Source organism: Scomber japonicus, chromosome 12, assembly GCF_027409825.1.
Source record: "Scomber japonicus isolate fScoJap1 chromosome 12, fScoJap1.pri, whole genome shotgun sequence".
Lineage (NCBI taxonomy): Eukaryota > Metazoa > Chordata > Actinopteri > Scombriformes > Scombridae > Scomber > Scomber japonicus.
Window position 1 is genome coordinate 3,670,816 of NC_070589.1, and position 22,617 is coordinate 3,693,432.

General features: G+C 38.2%; 1 protein-coding gene across 1 annotated transcript; it reads right to left on the reverse strand.

The window, feature by feature from the left end:
• On the reverse strand, positions 1-17,525 carry cnpy1 (canopy FGF signaling regulator 1). Its single transcript, XM_053330086.1, has 6 exons — positions 17,402-17,525; positions 15,691-15,793; positions 14,853-14,968; positions 3,348-3,560; positions 812-908; positions 1-193 (listed from the first exon to the last, which is right to left on the reverse strand). The coding sequence occupies exons 2-6, from the start codon at positions 15,782-15,784 to the stop codon at positions 153-155; spliced, it is 561 nt and encodes a 186-aa protein (XP_053186061.1). The 5' UTR covers positions 15,785-15,793; positions 17,402-17,525; the 3' UTR covers positions 1-152.
• Between the last annotated feature and the right edge of the window lie 5,092 nt (positions 17,526-22,617).

Sequence of the window (22,617 nt, forward strand, 5' to 3'; positions counted from 1 at the left end):
TGTATTTTCTTAATATTTATCATTTATTTATTTATTTAAAAAGATTTGAAATTATTTGTCAAAAAAACATGATTTTGTTTAAAAGGCCCCATTTTTTCTATCATTATAACAAACTGTTCCCACCTTTATTACACTGAACATATGAAAAGACTCTACAACTCCTCGTTTGTGTGAGCGCTGTCTTTACAGTAGTCTGAAATAAAAAACAAACAAACAACATAAGCGTGAGTGTTCATGTTCATAAAAACATACATAAGTGAAAAATATAACCTTTTTTTTTCTTTTTTCTTTTATTATATAGAAAAGAATCATTGTGTTTGATGTTTACTTTTTAAGGATTTCATTGTGATGTTTTATATTGTAAACATTAATTCTAGTCTTCAGTTTATATACTAATAATTACCTCCATATGATTCTATTTACCATTTCAATAAGTGTATGAAGACAGATGAATCATTGTCACTAAATGCTGTTACATAACACTCTAGAAACCAAAGCCAAGAGCCAAAAACACATAACCATGACATCCAGTGTTAAGTCATTTTTCTATGTTAATTAAATAGAAATATTAAATCAAAATGATTATAATATAAAATATTAAAATAAGATTGAACTTGAAGCATGTGTGTTCAGCAGTAATACTGAGCATGCTTGGATTCATGTCTCCTCTTTATTGTTATGTCAAGAGTTTCATCTGGAGGTGAAGTGAGGCTGATATAGATATGTGTGTGTGTGTGTGTGTGTGTGTGTGTGTGTGTGTGTGTGTGTGTGTGTGTGTGTGTGTGTGTGTGTATAGAGAAGCTGTTGGTACCTGAGAGTGTGTTGCATAACTGCTGGTGCACATGCTCTGAGTCCTGGCTGAACAGAGAGATGATATCATCCTCCAGCTCCTCCACCACGCTTTCACACTGAGAGAGAAAACACACACACACACACACACACACACACACACACACACACACACACACACACACACACACACACACACACACACACAGAGAGAGAATGAAGAAGAAGGACTTGGCCTGGAGGAAAAGCTAAGCTGAGGCGGCTCGGCCATGCATACACAACAGACACACACACACACACACACACACATACATACACACACACTGCGTTCATCACACTGCGTATTTTTCGTACAATGGTGGGAGCGCGTTTTTCAGGGTGGTGGCCATTTTTTCCCCACTCACTGTTTGCCAAACTGTTCAGCCATTTTGACAACGGTGCTCAGTGCTACAGCACAGCGGGCTGGATCCACTCAGAGCTTCAGATTTATAATACTTACAACCTGGGACGCTTCTACATTTGTGATGAATTGTGATGAATATATTTCAGCCAGAAGTCCTGATGAGAATTTTGGAAACATTTACTTAGAGAATGAAGAGATGTGTGAAAGCCAAAATGCCTGTGACACAAATTTGAAGCGTAAAGGTTCAATGTATTAAATACACTGTTAAAAATGAATTGAAATTTGGTATTTGCATGTTTTCCTGATCCAGACACAGAATGGCAAACACAATATGACCATGGAGGTGAAGCATCCAATTAACCCTAAATATAGTATTTTATGAGTACTTACAATATTTCAGAGTATCGTTGCCTCAATTTATTTATACAACATCTTTAATGTTTAAAAAAGTCACTATTTTAATCTTTTTAACACATTGAGTGCTCTATATACAGAGCACTCATATTAGCACAAAATCAAATGGTTATTACATCCATACAGATCATTAGAATAATGCAACTTGATTTTAGTATCATTAGCAGGCAATCAGTGTTGCAACATAATGACCTCATCACTACTATGATACACTGCAGCCTTTAATACCAGTCAGAAGCTTTAATAGCTTTAATCAAAACTAATGTTGTGGAAACAGAAGAGATCCAGTTATTATTTTGGTATTGTATTAATGTAGAATTTTTCTGTAATTTTATTTGACAGATTTTGCGTGAAGAGTTTTGCACGTTGAGACTGCTGCGTGATGAGGAGCGATACGTGTATGCATGAGGAGTGATGCTGAAACAGAAACAAGCTAAAAACCTTCACATGAAGCTAAAAACAACTGCAGACGTTTCTCAATGAAATATGTTCTGAAGAGATAATCGCTGCTTTGTACATTAGCAATAAGTCAGATCTATTATCTATCTATGCTGTTATCTAGAATGGATTTCACATTAAATGTAGCCAAAAGAAACAACACAGCATTAGACTGTTACTCTGATGTTCACTTCAAATCATCTGTAATGTTTGTATGAAACTGCACAAAAATGCCATTTTATTATCTGAATAAAATCTGTTAATATGTTAAAATATAGATTTTTTCCATTTATACAAAACATTGTCAATGATTTAGTCACATGACACAACATGGTAGAATGTGGGAAAGCTGCACCAGTGTTAACCACTGAAATCAAACAGATTGCATCGCACAAACCTGCGTAAAGACACGAGGGGTTAAACGTGGACCTGCTAGCTGTACTTCCTGTTGTCTGAAGCTGAACTAGCTTGCTAATAAATGAGCAGTTAGGACTGAATGAGGTCATGTGCTCATTATTTTGTTGGCACATTTCAGGCTTTTAAAAACTTTTCATTTTACAATTAAAAAGCTCCTGATGGTAAGTATTGTAGCGGCTCGTACCAGCTGATCCCAGCATGTTTACACTCATCATGTACATTTGAGTACTTTTAGGCAAACAAAATATCATGAATAAACACCTCAGTATCCATCCTGAAGCCTGTTGGAGGGACGTGAACTCATGATCTCAGTGTGGTTTAAATTCCTGCTACAGTCCTGATCAACACATGTGACCTGACACTTCATCAAAACTCTGTTTGATGATGTAAACTGGTCTTATTTCACAAAATAACCCAAAATACTTCAGATGACACAGTGAATACTATTAATAGTCAAACACACATGTAATCTGGTTCACAGGTCATTACACACAGTCAGGTCAGTCTGGTTTAATAGATTGTTTGGCTGATTGGAAGTTGTGTCACAGTTTATAATGCTACTACTATTACTACTTCCTGGTTGCACAGTTGATGGCCTTTCTATTGGATGGGCTACAGATGTTTCCTAGCAACTGATTTAGGCTTTTCTGTTCCTTTATAGTAGAGGTAGTAAGGTTTAGTGGTGCAAACCAGTTGAGCAGATGTAATATTGTATTAGTAAGAACATTAAACAGACATACTGTACTTAGTGGTGGATTAAGATTAGAGAGTGCATCAACCAACCTGCATATGCCCCTAAATGAATCTATGGTTTGGGATTACAGCTCAATCACAGATACAGGCTCTTCTACAGTTTCATTATGGATAAAAGTACTTTAGCACTCACTGCAAATTTCAAGGCGTTGGAAGCTTCAGGTCCATCAAACTGGAAGTTATTAAAGTCGGGGAAGTCTCCTTTGGCCCCGTTGCTCCTGGGAGCAAACCTCTTGTACTGTTTCTCGTGGGAGTCGGGGTCCACGTACAAGGCGTAGTCACTCATGCTGTTGCAGACTCCATCCAGGAGCTCGCTGAGGTGAGTCTCTGAGCGAGCCAGAGGTACCTGACCACACAACCAGAGAGAGAGAGGAGAAAAACCATGGAGACCAGACGTCCAAAGCGATGTCCTGCTTCCTTTGTCATATCACTACACTTATGTTTTCTATACTAAAAAAAATAAAAAACAGGCTAATGAAAGTTGAGTACGTCTAAAAAAAATATTAAAAATTGACTTCCAATTGCGAGATGACACCTGTGTCACAAGCCTGGCAACCAAACAACACACACAGTAAGATAATGAGGAGGTTTAAAAAGTCCTGCCCCGCTGTCAGCTGTGTTACACCACAGGGCTCAGTGTGGGTCAACAGGGGTGACCTCTTGTTTCCGCTTTGTTTTCTCCATCCTCACTAACAAACCTCACCCTCCAACTCTGACTTTTAACCTGTGTGAATAACCTTCTCTCCCCCCACCTCTCTGTCCCCAAAACTCCACCGTTCCTCTTCCTGTCCCCCCTTTGAGGAGCGAACAGTTGAAGCGGTTCGTGTGTCTAGACGGGTCAAGACAGGTGCAGGGCGCTGCTCCCATCATCCCCCCGGAAGGAGAGCGGGTGAAAAGGGGGGTGACGCCCGGGAGATGGGGGGGGGGTGAGGGGGCAAGGACGATGTGGTGAAAAGGGCGAAAGAGGGGAGGGTTCTTTACACCTCCGACCGGGGCTGGGAAACTAAAATAGAGGGGTTGGTTTCCTGGGGGGGGGGGGGCAGGAGGCCTCAACAGAAGCCAAGTGCAGGGTAAACAGCTCGTCTCCTCGGCCCCCGCACTTCTTCCTCTGCTGCTTTTTTTTTGGCCCATTCACCCTCCACCCCTCACCCCCCACCCCGCTCCATCCACCAATGATCAAAGGAAGAAATCTTCCTTGTCTTCTTTGGTCAAAAGGTGGTGGGGGTGAGGGTGAGGATTGGGGGGGGGGGGGGGGGGGGGGGGTGTACAGCACAGAGAGGAAGAGGGGAGATGAACTGGATTTTGTAACATTGTAGATCTATTCCCTGACCCCCTTTTGTCTCTTTTCAGAATTGGCTGTATTCCCTTCCGGGCCAGGCCTCCTGATTATATTATACACACACACACACACACACACACACACACACACACACACACACACACACACACACACACACACACACACACTTTTAGATGTCAGAAAGTGACAAAGGGCCTCTGCGCCATCTGTTGTCCAGCAAATCCTTCCTTCACGTTCTCCGTTTCTCTGACTCTGCTCCACAAACTGCTTCTTCATAGTAAAAAAATAAATGGAAGCAATCACTAATCCCTCTGTCTTTAAGGTCGACCCCACCTCTTTCACTTGTGACTCTTTCAGGAGAAGATCCCTTGAGCTTGACAACACAGGAAGGAAGGAAGTTGGCCGGTGAACAGAATGTGTTACAGCACGGGGCCAAAGGTTGAAGGGCGAGCACGGAGGGATGTAGGTCAAACCGGCCAATGACGATGAGGTTCACCTATCAATCATAATGTGGTTGTGATGACTTTGACACCAGTGGTGGTAGAGCATCCACTTACTGACTATGTTTAGTCTGGAACACATATTTTGAGCATTGACTAACAATTATTCTCATTACTTACTCAATTCATTAACTCATATCTATTGTAAAAATGGAGAAAATTGTGCAAATGCCTGTCATCATTTCTCAGAGCACAGGTTGCTATATTTTAAAGCTAAAACACAATGACAGTTCAGTTTCTAATCATGAAGTCAAATTGTCAACAAGATGAATTTTCTATCACTTGAATAATCATCTACAAACATTAATAATGACTTCCATAATGCAGCATGTAGTTTTAACTTTTACTGGAGCTTTCACCCACATCTGAGACGTTCTTTAGTCACCAATAATATGTTTGATTTATTTTCTAAATTCATACTATAATCAAAGCACTATTATCAAGGTAATGAATGAGCTTTCAAATTCAATCAGGTCATATTTCATATCATGAAAAGTTTTTTCTTAAATATGTAGATGCTGTTTGATTAATAATAATATTCATGTTTTGGAAGCTTTGGTTCATCATGTTTATTATTATCATTATTAGTATTATGAGGGGAAACAGAGTTCTAACGCACTAGAAAAAAAGGTTAAGACTAAATAGCATCTTGGATTTGGACAAAAGCTAGTTTAAATGTGCATTATCCTCATGGAACATTGCAAATTTGGACTTAAAATTGACTGCTTGTTTAGGTAATAATTATGAGTGAGAACCTCTCGTGAATGTGACTCGTTTTTTTTCCGCTTCATTGTTGACGGGACCTAACATTTCTTTTAGTAATGTTCACTCCTATAAAAACACTAATCAAAGTCCTCCATTCACAATTTGACAGGAGCAGAAGCACAGAGGTAATCAGTACTGTATATATCAACTATCAAAAGTAAATAAAAATGACTCCTTTCAGATGATGTCATTCATCATCGTATATTATATTTGAGTATTATTGATGTATTAGCATGTGAGCATTTAAATGTTCTGCTGTTGGGCTTTAAAAAAAAAATCTGTAATATTTCTAATTTTTAAAGCACATTTTACAGTTCATCCTACAGCTGTCAGATAAATGTAGGAAATTACTAATATATTTAGCTTAATATACATATAATATATGTATTATTACTGAATGGAATTATATGACTTTAAAATCATAATAACTCATCATATATGAATTTGATTAAACTAATACTAATACTAAACCCAAAACAAAATCTTCAAATCCCAAATAAACCCCATTAAAAAATAAAAGTGCTCTCTCTCTGGCCGACAATAAGAGCACGTCGGCTCACCGCAGCCCGTGGGCTTGAGTCTCAGTCATTATCATGCCATGCTACAAAATGGTTTGGAATTAAACCCCTTCCTTGCCAGTCAGAGCTGTGTGAAAGGGAGCTGTCAGTCACAGCGTTGTTTGAAGAATGGGGCTGGGTGGGGGCGGTGGTATGGGGAGGGGGGGTGCGACCGGTTGGGCCAGAGAATAGGCTTCTCAGGGATGCTATCCTCCATTCAATTCCCATTGGACAGGGAGCCATTATTGCACCGCTGTGGACAGGGGCCTTTCAATTTCATTGTCCTGGTGATATGGGCCAATGAAGACCCATAAATTAATAATAATAATAATAATAATAATAATAATAATAATAATAATAATAATAATAATAATATTGACATCAAAGCAGCAGAGTGGAAGGATAAGCTGGAATGTCATTTTGACCATTATGCCATTTAAAGCATGGATTAGTGAATAAGGATGCTCAGGCTAAAGGTTTGATGATATAATATCACTTCATGATGACAAGAGAGAAATATGTAATTAGCTGGCAATTCTGACTGTAAATGATATTCACCCATTAAAGCATTAAATTATAGCCTAGAGCTGCTTCATGTTTGCAATTTGGAAGAGGATGAAGAACAGGTGAGGCCTGGCACAGTATTTAAAAGCAATAGAGAAAGATTCTGGGAAATACGCTTAGTTGCTTTTATTGTTATTTTTCCCCCCACCAGTCAGATTAAGGACTGCTATTGATCTATAGGCAGGATGTGGTTAGCCTAGCTTAGCATAAAGACAGGAAGCAGTGGGGAAACTGCATGCTTGGCTGTATCCAAAGTGAATAAAAGACTTGTAGTTTTAGGAGCGAGGGGATGTTACATGCTAGGTGGGAAGCCAGTGAGGCATTGTGCTCTTGTTGCAAAGGAGTAGGGAAGTGGAGGGAACAGTCCGATCCTCTGTACACCCTCCAAAATACAACAATACACCTATACCTACTCTCTAATAAACTGTAACTCAGTAAAGACAGGCTGGAACTGTTTCTGAATTAGCAATAGTAATAGTAATAGTAACAGTAATGTTTCTAGGTTTGGTAACACCAGAGCACATTAACCAGTGGACAGACTACCTCTTTTATTTTAGCCATTATGGAATGAATGCTAACTAACTAGCACCAGCTGAGTCTGCCATGATAACCAGTGACAGCAATGTTCAGCTAAAAAAATGAGAAGCTCTTTCTTATCCTGAAAGGTTTTTCCTGCTCTTGACTTCTTAAAAGGAACAGTTCAACATTCTGATAATTACACATATTTGCTTTCTTTCTGAGAGCGAGGGGAGACAATGTGAGAAAAAAAAGTATGATCTGTAGTCAGGATGTGGGTAGCCTAGCTTAGCATTAAGACTGAAACTGGTTATTACCATTTCCTTAGAAAGAAGAAAGAAGAGTGAAGAGAGAGAAAGGAGTTTGATAAGAGATTCATTAGCAGAAGAACTAAATGAATCCATGTATTTTGCCAACTGTGAAGTGTGAACCAGATCCAAAATGGCTGCCCTTACACATAACTGTCAGCTTTAGACAGACTAAACATGCACAGTGTTAATTAGTGAGCTTTACAGTGTTAATTTGTATTGTTAGGTATATTTTTAAAGGCTAGCAGTATTCACCTGCAGCCAGTCTTAATGCTAAGCTAGGCTAACCACATCCTGACTACAGATCATATCCATGTTCATTTTCTCAGTTCACTCTCAGAAAGAAAGCAAATATGTGTTTTAAATGTTGAACTGTTCCTTTAAGGACTCTACAAGGATTTTTTTTTTTTTTGGGATTAGGAAAAAAACAAAGTCAGTAAAATGTCACCTCAGCCAGTCACATTAGTGGGCTGTGATATTATGTGTCACTGTGTCAGCATGCCATTGTGTATCTTCTCATTCTCAATGCATGACTTCCCACCGGTCACTATGAGATCAGCTCACCGCTCCAACTAAGTTCAATGTCTTTGGAGGCCTTAAATGTGTCATTGTTGCAGGCAGGCAGGTTTAACTTTTGTGCCATGGAGCAGCCCCATGCCCCCAGGAAGTCCTACTGTGAGGAGGCCAAAGAGCAGAGACTTAAAACCTGCAAATCCTCCTCGCTGATGGCATCTAAGCTGTGACATCCCTCCCTCTCACATTCACACTGGGTCAAAAGCTGCTGAAAAGGAGGGAGCTGGGAGGGCATGGGATCAAGGTTTGGCTTCTTATAGGGCTAGCATTTGATCAACTGAACAATGCAACAGGTGGAGGTTAGTGTCAGCTGAGGGCAGAGGAGGAGCTCATCTCTGGGTCAACCAAACTATCCTGGCCTGATAACAAACATGCTACTCTACTCAATAGTCCACTGTTAAAATGGATTGAAGAGCTTATGTTGATGCTTTGTTAAACTTTATTGACCCAACAGGAATAAATTCAAATTATGTGAGAAATCACAGCGGCGGGTTTCAGTATGAGGAATTATAGTGTTTATTAAAATGGAAGGGGGGTGGGTGAGGGGGGGGGGGCAACCGTGTAGGCAGTAGGAGTCAAGTTAAGCATTAACATACTGTACTGGCTCTTCTTGGAATAAGTTGAGCAATAGTTGAGCAGCACAGGTCAGTATAAGTGTAAGACTCCTGCGCTCCACTAATTTTACACACACACACAGTTCACTTTACTCGTCTTCCTTCTCAGCCTGTGAACAGCTGTTATATCTTCTGTGCTCATGTCAGAGGACATAACCCTGATAATGTCATACATTTCCATCCAAATCCAAATGAAGTGCAACATTTAACAAAAGATCAAGAATATCCACTAAAAAAGTAGTTTCTGGTAAGAAAGTCAATAAAATGTGTGCAAACCCACCAAGGAAAAATGTGTTCTTTAAATCTGCATCACATTTCAAATTAATTATTTCAAGTTGAGCATACCAGAGGCTTCCACTGGGAAAACAGCTGACAATAGCATGATGGTGCATTTTATTGAAAAATTGGAATTAGTCTTACTTTTCCAAAACTTTCATACTTTGCAAAGTTACCAAGTGGGCCAGATTGAATGCAGTGGTGAGCCGGTTCTGGCCTGCAGGCCGTATGTTTGACACCCATGCCTTAAACTGTGCTTCTGTGTTCCCTTCTGAGAAGGTCCAGGTAAACCCCCGTGACACATATCATCACTTATCTCTGCTTGAGCCTGAACTCTCAACTTTTAAGTGATTTATTTATTTAGTTATTCATTTATTTATTGGAATGTACCATCTCATTTCATATAGTGGGTCCTATATGATATTTATACTGAAGAAATAGAAGTCAACAACACATAACATAAAATAAAGACAAACAGTAGGAAAGACAAGAGAACAAATCCAAACATCTATTCATCTTTTAACAGAAAGCCTATTATAATATAGGCATATTATATAATGTGGGAATGTTGGGTCTTTAAAGTTAAAACCTGAAGAGTTTGGTTTAGAACCTGCTCTATGTGTAAAGCGCCTTGAGATAACTTTGTTGTGATTTGGTGCTATAGAAATAAAGATTGATTGATTGATAATGACACTAAAACTGGACTCAAGTTACATTATAAGTAACATGGGATCCAGTGTTTTTGGAACACGACCCTCTCTAGGGATTTAAAGTTAGAATATGACAGATGTGTTTATGTGGTCAAAGAGAACATACAGTATATGATGTCTGATGTGGATTTTGTCAATAAAACTATTTCAAAACTTTATATTTAACATGACATCATTACATAAGTATGAACATAGCAAGCACACACAGAGACACAGAGACACACACACACACACACACACACACACACACACACACACACACACACACACACACACACACACACACACACACACACAGACACACACACACACACACACACACACACACACACACACACAGCTTGAGGGTAAACTAAATGAAATCTAAGCAGGCCTCACAGGGGGGCACAAGAAGAGTAATTAGCATTCATATCTAAATTAATCCACCTTTAGACAAATGCCTAATGAGAAGCTATAATGACACAGATAGCAGCATTAATAGCACCATGAAGGACACTTTCATTTAGCATCTGGATGACATAAATGCAGTCTGTATCCATCATAAGGCCAACAATAGCTCCTCTAACCTCTTTACAAATAGAAGGGCTGGTTCCAAATATGTCATCAAAATGTGTATTTATGTATCTGTTTTTTTATTTTTATGTGTGTGTTATTTGTTTCCTCTTCTTCTTATGCTTCTTCTTCTTATTATTATCCTTATTCTTATTATGATGATGATGCTATTATTATTGTTGTTATTACTGTACTCTAGTTTGTTTTGTTGTACTGTATTATTTCACACAGTGATTCACCATATTTAATGACATTATAAACATTAACATCACACCCTCTGTCTTTCATACACACACTGTGCTTGTCTTGCACTTTATTTGCTCTGTACCACCTTGTTTGTTGTCGTTTCACTAATAAAACAAATACAAACATTTAAAAAATGTCATAAAAAAGATTAAGAGTTCCATCTACTCAACACAAAGTGATATAATGACCATACCTACCCCTGCTAGTTATGATGAAAGGTAAGTGGCTTTCCTCAGATGTTAGATACATCTGACATCTGATTCTAATGCTGATGTCCACAATAAACACATCTTCTCCTCTGTGTTTGGGGGTTTCCTCTCTGAAGCCAATACTTTACATCACATCTAAGTCACCATGGGAACTCACTTTAAATATTAATATACATGTAGCCAATCACACAGCAAAGGCACTGTCATTTGGGTTCTTTAGAGTCCAGATGTGCTTGAGGTTTCTTCCCATTATAGTTGTGTTCTTCTTGCTGTGGAGGAATGTTGGGTCTCTTAACTTAAATTGTAGAGTACAGTCTAGACCTGCTCTATGTGTAAAGTGCCTTCAGATGACTTTGATGTGATTTGATGCTATATAAATAAAGATTGATAGAATGATTGAAATAACTTTGTTTTTCAACAAGTACTGGATCACTGATCCAGTGACCCTTTCATTTAAACACATCAGGGCCTGACTGATACTGGAATTTTGGGGGCGATAGTACATAGATACATTTTTTTGTAATAATCCTTTAAATGTAATGAAGGTATGATATTTTACAACTATAAACTTAATTGAATAAAATGACATCAGTGTAAACGGTAAACTTCCCTGGGAATTCAATATGGGCTGATAATATTGGCTGAATGATACATGAGTCAGTGTGTAAAAGACAGAGAGTAGAACCCAGGAATGTTTTAGTCCTGTCAATCATTTTATAATTAGTAGAACTTTTTATTATGGTTGTGAAACCTTTTCACAGATAATCCATATCTAAAGATATACTTAATAACTTCTAAAGGCTTCAAATAAAGAAAGTGTTTTTAGTTCTCTTTCTCTTTCTCACTCACACACAGTAATCAGTGCAGCTATCACTGACAGTGTAAACAGGGATTAACCCAGGAGATCAATAGCAGAGCTGGACACCTCATGATAGCCGGCTCCCTGGGCAATAGAGGATGTCCAGGCTCCAGTGGGATGTGACCTCATTAGACCTGGAACAATAACCTGGATCCATAGTCTCACTGTGTTCACACACACACTCTCTCTCTCTCACACACACACACACACACACACGAAATCAATTCTACTGTGAGGAGAAAAGGACTGCAGTGACTCGTCCACATCACTGATCACAGCTTCAGTGTGTGGAGTGTGACCGCTGTAGCTTCCTGGTTGGATGGAGTTGGAGGCCATCATGGAGCTGGATGCAGCTGGCCTCTGTCTCCACGTTATAAAAGACCTGTCTAATGGTGATGTAGTCAGGAGGCTGCCTCTGTACTGGCACCAACTTGTGTTACAATGGCATTTTGGTTTTGGCCGCTACTTTATTTTCAATGGGAAACCCCAAAATATGCAAGAAAACTGAAACCAAAACTATGATTTAGAGCAGTGGTTCTCAAATGGGGGTACTTGAAGGCACTCCAGGGGGTACATGAGATTTTTAAATCTTAAAAATAATTATCAACCTCTTTTAGATTATTATATATATATATACACACATATATATATTATATATATATATACACACACATATATATATTATATATATTATATATATATATATATCTTTTATATGTATGTGTGTATTTATATTATAATCTAAAAGAGGTTGATAATTATTTTTAAGTGCACAAGTCTTTATTCATATTTATATATAGTTAATTGTTTATTTTTTTCTTTTAGTCATTTTTATATCTTTTTATTTACAAAATAGTTTGAGAGAATGAAATGTTTTGCACAGTTACAAAATCAGACACTGATGACAGTGTTTTTCTTTTTTTCACTACTTGGCTGAGAAAATAGAAAATATTTCACAGGTGGTACGTCACTGAAAAAAGGGTGAGAACCACTGAGTTAGAGTGTTCAAATCATACTTCTGACAGAAACCCAATAATGTGAAGCAAAGATAAGAGTGTAGTCACATTTATCAGTGTTTTAGTATTATATGCCAATAGGATGGAGGAAGCAGCAGAGGTTGAGCTGTACTGAATTTATTCCCTGGTATGACCTGAGCTGCATAGCATTTCTCTTTTTATCTCTATCTCTTCTCTTTTCATTATAATATATGCTTTTTTTCTTTTTACTATTTCTCATAGTAATAGAGGGGGAATGACAGGAAATGATGGAGATGAGAAATGGACGTTGTGTTTTCTGGGTATCACTGCATGACTCACTGCTGAGTTCAACATCATTTATTATCAGAAATGGAGCTACAGTATATGATGAATGTACAGACCACAGATTGAGATACACACATAAAACAGAGGAGGGTAAATATAGTGCACCATAATTTGTCAGTAGTTGTATATTTCGATGTTATGTAGTGTTGGTGTATGTTTTTAATGTGTATTGTTTGTACTTTGAATGTATTGTAGGAAGCTGAAGACACATTGCCACCAAGGTGGACAATCAAGTCAATTCATTCAAGTAAAAACAAAGTTATTTCTACAGATATAAGTCTGGAGTTTATGTCACAAACCTACTGTAATGAATGTGTGGTCCGATGACATCATCATGGTTATTTTGTCAGACTTGAAAAAGCTCATTAAAGCCTCAGAAGATGTTCCACAGCTGTTTTCACAGGATGAGTACTATATTATAATGACTTATTGACTTTCACGTGTAAAATTAGTGAAGTGACCCTTTTAATAATGCTCAGGACTGTAGTTATAGACAAATAATTCACAAATATGCTCTGTAAATTTAAAAAAAGTGTCTTCATTAAACTTTGCATAATTATTATTGTGTGGCTGCATCAAGTGGCAAACACTGTAGTCTAATACAGTGGAAAGCAGCCAGGTATGAGACATGATATGGAAAATTGATTGGGGTGCATTTATCTGAAAATAATACACACCCTCCAGCCAATCAGAGTCCACAGTCTCTCTGATCCACTCTGCAATCGCTCATTCAGCTTTTCTTTCATCTGTCTGTCCGTCTGAAAAATGATGCGTGTTCCTGTCGTCTACTTTACATATTCTAGGAGAATTTCAGCATCAGCACTTTCTTTTTGAAGCTGAACTTTTTCTTTTTTAGCATACAAAGATCTACAGCTTTCCTGACTATTTATTTACTCATGTCATCATAGCTCAGCTTCTTCCATGTTCATAAATACTTTTACATGTTATCTCTGCTGTTCACAATGGTCTAGTACTTATGGGAAATAGCATGAGTTTAAGGATACTAAAGCGACATGATAATAATAATAACAATAATAATAATAATAATAATAATTGTTGTTATTATTATTATCATTATCATCATTAATATTATTATTATTATTATTATTATTATTATTATTTTTAAATAACTATCCTTGTTGAAAGTTTAGGTTTTCTTACTACTGGAACAGAACCAGAAGTTCCAGTTTCCCTTCAGATATTCCACATCAAATGCATGTAAAGGCTTGAAATGTTGAATTGCACATTTTAAACTGGTCAGATTAAAACAGAGCTGTACTCGGTGATTGCAGAGAATCACAGATTTCATATTAACACCACTTCTTGATTTGTCTTTTACTGGATTTTCAAATGTGTTTTTCTCACTCTGGTATTTGTTTTGTCCTTCATGGCTTCCTGTAGCGTGGTCCTGCTGTTTTGGGTTAAGAGAGTTCATGTAGAACAGAAGTTGGTGGAGTGAGACAGGACTTCACTTATCTATCAGCTCATAACTAAAAAATAATCAACATATATTAGGAGCACTAAATATAAACAACGTTTTTGAGCCTCTAGCTGTGTACGTTTACCACACATCTTTTTAACTACTAGGTATGGTTATGATTGTGTATGTGGTCATGTGTATGGGTGAGGTGTGTTTGGGCTTGTGTGTGTGTGTATTAGTGTTATGTGTATATATAGTTTATATTTTTATGCTTCAACTGGACCGCTCAAGCAGAGTTTCATTGTAGCAGGTGAGTGTATATTTACCTGCATATCAGTGTACTGTACCTTTTTGTCCTGCATGGTTCCATCAGGGTTGAGTCGAAAGCTGCCGACGTGGATGGTTTGCTTTGGGTCCACCTGACTGATGGAGTAGTTCAGCTCATCCACAATCGCTTTGCATGCTGGGAAATACAGGTGAACCTCAGTGATGGCAGATTCACTCTACTACACTATCTGTATTAAAAGCTGTTAATATGTCATGTTACAGTCAGGGGGGATTAATAAAGTCTAGCCTTAAATACACTTTTACACCCTCTGTCATTGGTAGCAAACAATTGGTGAACAGCAAAAAGATATAGAGCTTCCAAACATACTATCTGGTTTCATTTTCACCTTACATGCTTATTGTTGAACATGCATGCAGATTTGAAATGCAATGATTTGTAAAGCTGTTTCAATTTTGACTACTTAAAAAGTAGTTATGGGGTTGTTGTTGTTGGTGAGATGATGATGTATCTTTGTTTTAGTGAAATATTGTAACATTTTTGTTCATTGTTTTGCAACTTCATCCACATTTACTGGATAATGAAATGAAACACCATGTTTATGAGTCTGCTGCATTCAATTAAAGCAAAGAGTAAAATAACAGCCTGAATACACAAGTCAATAAATAAAACCCCAACCTTACTTTCCAGCATAACCACAGTGAGCCTGTATGTGTCTCCTTGATCTATGTTAAATTATAACAAGCAGGATGGTCCACTTGTTACTTCCCAGCAGCTGTGAACACCATTAAAATGTGTGTGGAATCTGATCACATTCAGAAAAAGTAGCTGTGGAGCAAACAGCAAACTGTTTCATATTGTGACAGCCTGCAGTAGCAGTGTGGCTTCTGGTGACTTACCAGAACAGTACAGCACCTTGTCCTTCTTCCCCTGGCAGCTGCTGATGAAGACAGATAGCACCATCACTGTTACCTGAATAATCCATGAGGCCATATTGATAACCTAACAGTAACAGGACACATAGAGGGAGAGAGCAGTGTAGTGTTAAAGAGCAGTCAACACACTCTTACTAAACACACTCTGAAGCTGCAGTCTATATAAGTCACAATACAATATATTTAAGTGAATATTAATGAGAAAAGCAAATGTAGATCTCTGTGATGCTTCAATATGATCATCACATGCTGTTTTTGTGAATGAATTACTCAGAGTAAACTGTAATTACTATAAACTAAATCAAACACTGAAGGCCCTACATGTGTGTATGTATCATCTGGTATAAAGCACAGCAGTGACACACTGTTGATTGTATTGAACAGCAGTTATATTATTGCATGTGTGACTTTACAGTTGCAATATCACAATATATCATGATAAACTGTATCATCCAGCCTTTGAGCCTTATGCATATATTTGCAAACCCAGACTGTTATGCAAATACAGGGAAGATGGTGTAACAAGATTAGATACATAAAAACAGCTTCTACATGCTCACACTTTACCGTGTGTCCATATATCCACATATAAAAGTTGTCAAAAATGAATGTTTCTTTTGTTCAGTTCTTTTTACTTAAAAAGGCATTATTTTGTATTATGTTATTTCACTGCACAGTTCAATGTAGAGGGATAACACAGGAAACACACAAAGGGGTGACATGAGGCAGTGTGTTAGTGCTCCACAACTGTTTTTGTGCTATTATCACAATTAGAGATATTAAGCTATATGAAATAGTAGCAGTAACCACAGAGGAAAAAATCATTTGACAAGTTTTTTTTTTTTTTTTTTTTTTTTTTTTTAAAGTTGTAAGCTAAACAGATGGTAACTACACTGTTTGACCAGTTGTGATCAAAAGCTCAACATCTGCACAGATGTACAGGTAACTGCTCTGAAGTGTATAAACAGGCAGCTAATTGTTAGTATTCAACATTAAAAATAACTTTCCTCTAACTTTTTTAAAGTGTTTAATTACAAAGTTGATTAACACAATTAACAGCAAATGAGCTTCTGAATCCTTGTAAAACATAAGTTTGGTAATGTTGAGTGACGACATTGATTCAATTCAATTTATTTTTAGGCCGCAACATATCCACAAATGTCCCAGAGGCTGATACAGATATAATCATAACAAACTATAAAGAATGAATGAAGTGGAATAAGTCATCTTTAAAACAGATGATGCCACTAAAAGGTTAGGTAGATTCTACTGTCTGATAAAAACAACTTACCCACACCTTTTAATTGAAACTCTAAACGTTTCTATCTATTCTAACTATGACATGAGAAGCTGTAAAATACTGTCAAATATAAGTTGGGTTGCTGTGTGCAAGTTTCCATTTAAAATATTCTTACAATAATAATCCAGACAGTGAGGTAAGTGAGTGAGGACAGGTGCACCAAGAGAAACACAAATAGCAAACTTTCATGTGAACCGTACAGTTTGATGTGATGACTGTAAGCCGAATTAAAGCCTGGCTCCAGTCAATTCAATAAATATATTACTTTATTTCCCTGCCGGTATTATCGTTTGCTAATAAGCAATATGAAATTAAATCCATATATACTGCAGTGGAGTTTGGTGGAGTGTGTATTGGGGCTATAGGATAGCTTACCTGGTGGAGAGCTACACTGAGCTAGCAGCGGCGGAGGCTCGTTCACACTCAAATAACAGCGATGTTCAAACTATAATGACGAGCTGTCATGAGCTACTTTTAATGTCCATGCTTCGAATTTCACAAGTTTAATCAGTAACATCAACACTGACAGCTTTCATTCACACGACAATACGAATGTGTGGCTTCCGGTGGGAACTTTCAAACAAAAAGCCTTACTGGCGAACTATTTGGCGTGTTTGTGTAAAACACTGACATGAGCGGCAGTGGGGTAACTGCTTTAATTAAGAATTCATCCGCTGTACGTAAAAAAGTGTTTTTCTGGTATATTAATGCTCCATGATTTTATTAAACAAGATGATTTTTGCTTTAATCTCGAAGGCAAAGTCACCGGACTTCCTGAATCTCTCTGTCTAGTTCCTTCTAACTTGACGCATTCAAAGAGTGTCTTTACGTGCCTGGCTGTGGTGTGGCCACGTTTAGTCAGACACTGGACTGGTCAACCAATCAAGTTCCACACTCAAAGAGCTCGGACCAATCAAACAGCTACCATGTCTATGAGGGCGTGTACCACATGAAACAACCCGGAGAAATAAATGAAATACACACACATTTACCTTCCTCCTCTTTATTACAATATCTATATGTAGGATTTCATAAATCAAAAATGTAACTCAGAATATCATGTCTTTGTAGCTTTGTATGTTATGATTAGCATGAAGGAAGAGCCAATAATCACAATGCACATGAGGAACAGCCTATGATTAGAATATTTGATTTTATAAAACACATACTGTATGAAGACAGATAACAGCTCGTCTCTATGCCAAGGTTAATGAAGCAACACAATGTACCTCTTTTCCACCTGTGTGTGTGTGTGTGTGTGTGTGTGCGTGTGTGTGTGTGTGTGTGTGTGTGTGTGTGTTTGTGTGTGTGTGTGTGTGTGTGAGAGAGAGAGAGAGAGAGAGAGAGAGAGAGAGAGAGAGTAGCCAGGTGGTGTCTTCACAGGGGGATCTGACCTGGTTTCCCCTGCTACTAATTGAGGGCGTTTTCATATTAGGTGGGATTTCTTCATACCATGCCTGAGTATATTGATGCCCCTCCCCTCCACTCAGCTTTCACATTAGTAATGTTATACTGTACCCAAGTAGACTTGCGCCACAGTAGGTGGTGGTATGCACCTCATTGTTTAGGTTGTTACTCCAGTGTAGGAAAGCACCCATACGATAGAGTCAACCTTTGCACTATGCCTACCTTCTTGATATTTTGGAGACAATGTCAAGAACAACCCTCTCGTTACCTGTTTGAATGGGACCATCAAAAATGTCCCATTTTAGATAGCAGTCCGCTTCTTTGATTAGGTACATTAGTATTCATACCTGTTGTGAACCATAAGCAAGTACATATGGACTGTACTCAAGACCACCTTTTCAAGTTGGTAGGGTACTAAGCAACAAACTTTGGGGGTCATGTGTACTTGGATCTAGGCCCAGGTCCCTCATGTGAAAGCCTCCAAAATATCATCTATAACATCAAGGTCTCCACTGCACAGGTATTAAAACATCCACAGTGCAGTATGGAACGCAGTGCTGAGAAAAGCAGAGTCTGGTATTAATATTTAATTTAATCCTTACATACTGTTCAGGATCAAATTTGCTTTAAAACACCATGTACACATTTCTTTTAAAAAAAAATACAATTGTTTTTTATTTTTGTGCATCTGGCACACATTTTTATATAGGCTATATGCAAATGTACAGATTTGACCTGTGTTTATGAAACAAATTCAAAACTCAACATTCAAACATGTTGTACTCATCCTATTCTAATGAGTCAGAATATGAACAGTATGGAAGGGTTAAATATGCTTTAGCCTGAGGTTTTCAAGGGCCATGAACACATGAGCAGACTTGCCCTCCACCCCCATCCCTGAATCATGCAGTACACCACTATTAGTATAGCCTGGTAAACAGTAGCATAAAACATTGAGTACTATTAACCAAAGTGAAATTATTTGCTGTATATAGGGAGGAAATCATCTTTGGAAAGACAGACCAAAGTCTTGTTTAATTCAGCTAAATATTTTTCATGTGCATCTGCCAAAACTGATAATACAGAAAACACAAATTAGAAAAAGTCCAGCTCCAACCAGCCACACCCATCAGGTTCAGCAGGTTTAGGGAAGGCCTCCACCCTGCTGCCAATCAATGCATTCCAGTTATGATATGAGCTATACCTGCCACTGCCAACAGGTTTGGTGGTAATTAAATGCTCTATAGATCAAACAACACATTTTACCAGCCACCACCACTACCTGTTCTGTGACACTGATGATGATGATGATAAGCCTTCTTTTTTCACACTTTGCAGATTGTTTTAGACCAAAACTACACTCCAAGAGAAAAAAGTTAAAACCACATCATATCACAACTGAACTAGGACTTGAACCCAAATGCACGACTCTGAGACAAAGTAACAATATTTTAATAACAAAGTAGCAAAGAAAAGAGGAATATATGATCAAAGTACACAAATAAAAATCACTTGCAGAGAGGAAAAACTGTAGAACAAAACAAAAAAAAAATCACTCTTTCGAGGAAAACCAACAAAGATACAGCACAAAGACAAAGTATCAAAATAATGTTAATCAAGACTAAAAAACGTAACACAGAATTCAAAAACCTGACTTGGAATAATGTGGCTGGCATGGTTCTCTATATATAACAAGACAAGATGAACTGGCACAGGACAAAGGGAAACGCAGACTATATACACACACACACACAAGGTAATGGGAAACAGGTGGAAACAATCAGGGTGGGGCAGACAATCAAACCAGTGGGAAACACACAAGGGGAAGGAGGAATTACCTGAAACGAGAGGAGAGTTAGATTTTAAGATAAAACAGGAAGTCACGAGACCGACAAAAATAAACATAACTTAACGCTTCTTCTTGGACATGACACATCGGAAGTAAATCTATCCTCTTATACGTGGCATTACCTGAAGGAATGCACCTCACTGTCAGGCTAAAGTCAGAGTCAGCTATACAGGAAACATGTATTATTAGTGTCTGCAATCTGAACTGAGTGATCTATCAGAAACCTGGTCATTACTATCATTTGAAATCCTGCTGATCAGCATGAGTGTGTCAGATGAAGAGCTGCATGCTGACCTTTAACCAGACATCCAGACCAAACTAAGAGGTTAGTTGAACTTTCCCACATCATCATGGGCTGTCAGCACATATACCAGCACTAAGCAATATACGTTACATACAACAAATGTGCTGTGTGTGTGTGTGTGTGTGTGTGTGTGTGTGTGTGTGTGTGTGTGTGTGTGTGTGTGTGTGTGTGTGTGTGTGTGTGTGTGTGTGTGTGTGTGTGTGTGTGTGTGTGTGTGTGTGTGTGTGTGTGTGTGTGTGTGTGTGTGTGTGTGTGTCAGTAGGACTAAAAGGTTGCTGTTGCTCTGTGCGTGAGGTCAAGGTGAACATATGAGTGTGATGTGATGTATCTACTGACAAATGGACAAACAAGGATTACGTGAGTGTTTTGAACAAAGACAGAGAGCGTTAAGGTGATACTGTACTTACACACAACTCAATTATTATCCTTCACAATAGATAACATTACTCACTGGCTTCATCTGGATTCATTTGTCTCATGTTTTTATGCCACAATTTCCAACAGCAGGATAATCAATATCTTGGCTAAGAGAGTGAGTAGTGCTTCATGACACTTAGATTAGGACATCAGCTGCACTACAGTGTTTTTGTTCATCATGTACCAGTGTAGAAATAACATAACACAGTAATCCACCAGGAATGTGTGCTTGCATGTATGTGGCATTACATATGTGTAAAAATGAATTTAGTAAATATTAGAAACTGTAACATAATAATTCTTATGGGGTTTGGTGATCTGAAAATGTTTTAGGTTTGTAATGGCTGAAGGAGGGAACAGGGGGAAAAAGGAGAAACAAAGGTACCTACCTCACCCTGCTGACACCAAAATCAATGAGTCTGTCCATGAATTTAGAGTGAGTCTGCTTCACAGCAGATCTATCGGATCTGCTGTGAAGCCAATGCCCTCGTCCCAGAGGAGGGAGGCGGATAAGGGGGGGGGGGGGGGGCAGGGGGCTGTAGATGGGACTGGCTCTATATTATCTCCTTCAGGGAGTGTATTTGACTGCATAACAAAGTTTGTACTGACAACTTGTTCAGTCTAAGATCTTCTAGTGCCCTCTGGCTGTGTTCTCTTCTAGGATAAATACAAATACTACAGGATGGATACATGCACACTCTGAGATTTACTGCTGAGATTAGTTCCACACACTGAGCTCACAAAGCCAGTACACCCACAGATAAAACATGGTGACGTCAGTTCATTTTTTGGTCCAGATGTATTGATACATGAACACCTGACAGTCGGTCTAGGATCACCAAGAGACCAAATATTCACTTATAGACATGAAATATCAAGCTGTAGCGAAAATTGAAATTAAACTTAACATATCCGTCTGCAAGTAGCATTCAGTCAGGACCATTCAGTCTGCACGCACCTTCAAAACTTATGACCATGCAGACTACAGGCAAGTGTGGAGACTGCACGTGTACACACACACACACACACACACACACACACACAGCCAGTGTAGTATGTACACAAGCAGGTGTGTCTGCTTTCTCTCCTGCTTGTCTGTGTCCCTTTCTTTTCTTTTTTTAATCATCTTTATTGAAAAAAGTACATTTGATCAGACATCCAGCAACAATATTCCAATCACTTCTAATGTGAAAAGAGAGATAGACACACAGCTGTGTAATAAGGAAAAGGAAATACATTATTAATTAGTTAAAGTTAAGTGTAAAGCAAATGAATAAAACATAACATAAATACCTTATCTTAATCAGGGACTATGGGAAATAATGATTTATAATATGACAGGGTTTGTTCAAAAGCTCCACAGAATTCCTTTAATGCCAAAAAGCTCACACAACACATACGAGACAGAAAAAGATGGTTCAAAACCAAACATGAGGATGTAATGCAAGCTGTTTATGAGTGTGTGCTAAGTGTTGTTAGGGTCTGCCATGTTGGTCTCTCTGTGACCTTGACAGCAGTGTGTGTGTGTGTGTATCAGTGATCAGCTGTGACAGCTATCAGTGACAGCTAATTCAAAGCTCCTCAGTCTGAACTAAAGGGCTAGTGCTGATAAAC

Bases quoted from the DNA above. Each gene is read 5' to 3' on its own strand.
- cnpy1 (XM_053330086.1), bottom strand. From the start codon at position 15,784: ATGGCCTCATGGATTATTCAGGTAACAGTGATGGTGCTATCTGTCTTC. The intron at 3,561-14,852 runs GTACAGTACACT...TTGTGTGGTCAG, and splicing joins GAACCATGCAGGACAAAAAG to GTACCTCTGGCTCGCTCAGA. The intron at 194-811 runs GTACCAACAGCT...TTTTTATTTCAG, and splicing joins GTTATGCAACACACTCTCAG to ACTACTGTAAAGACAGCGCT.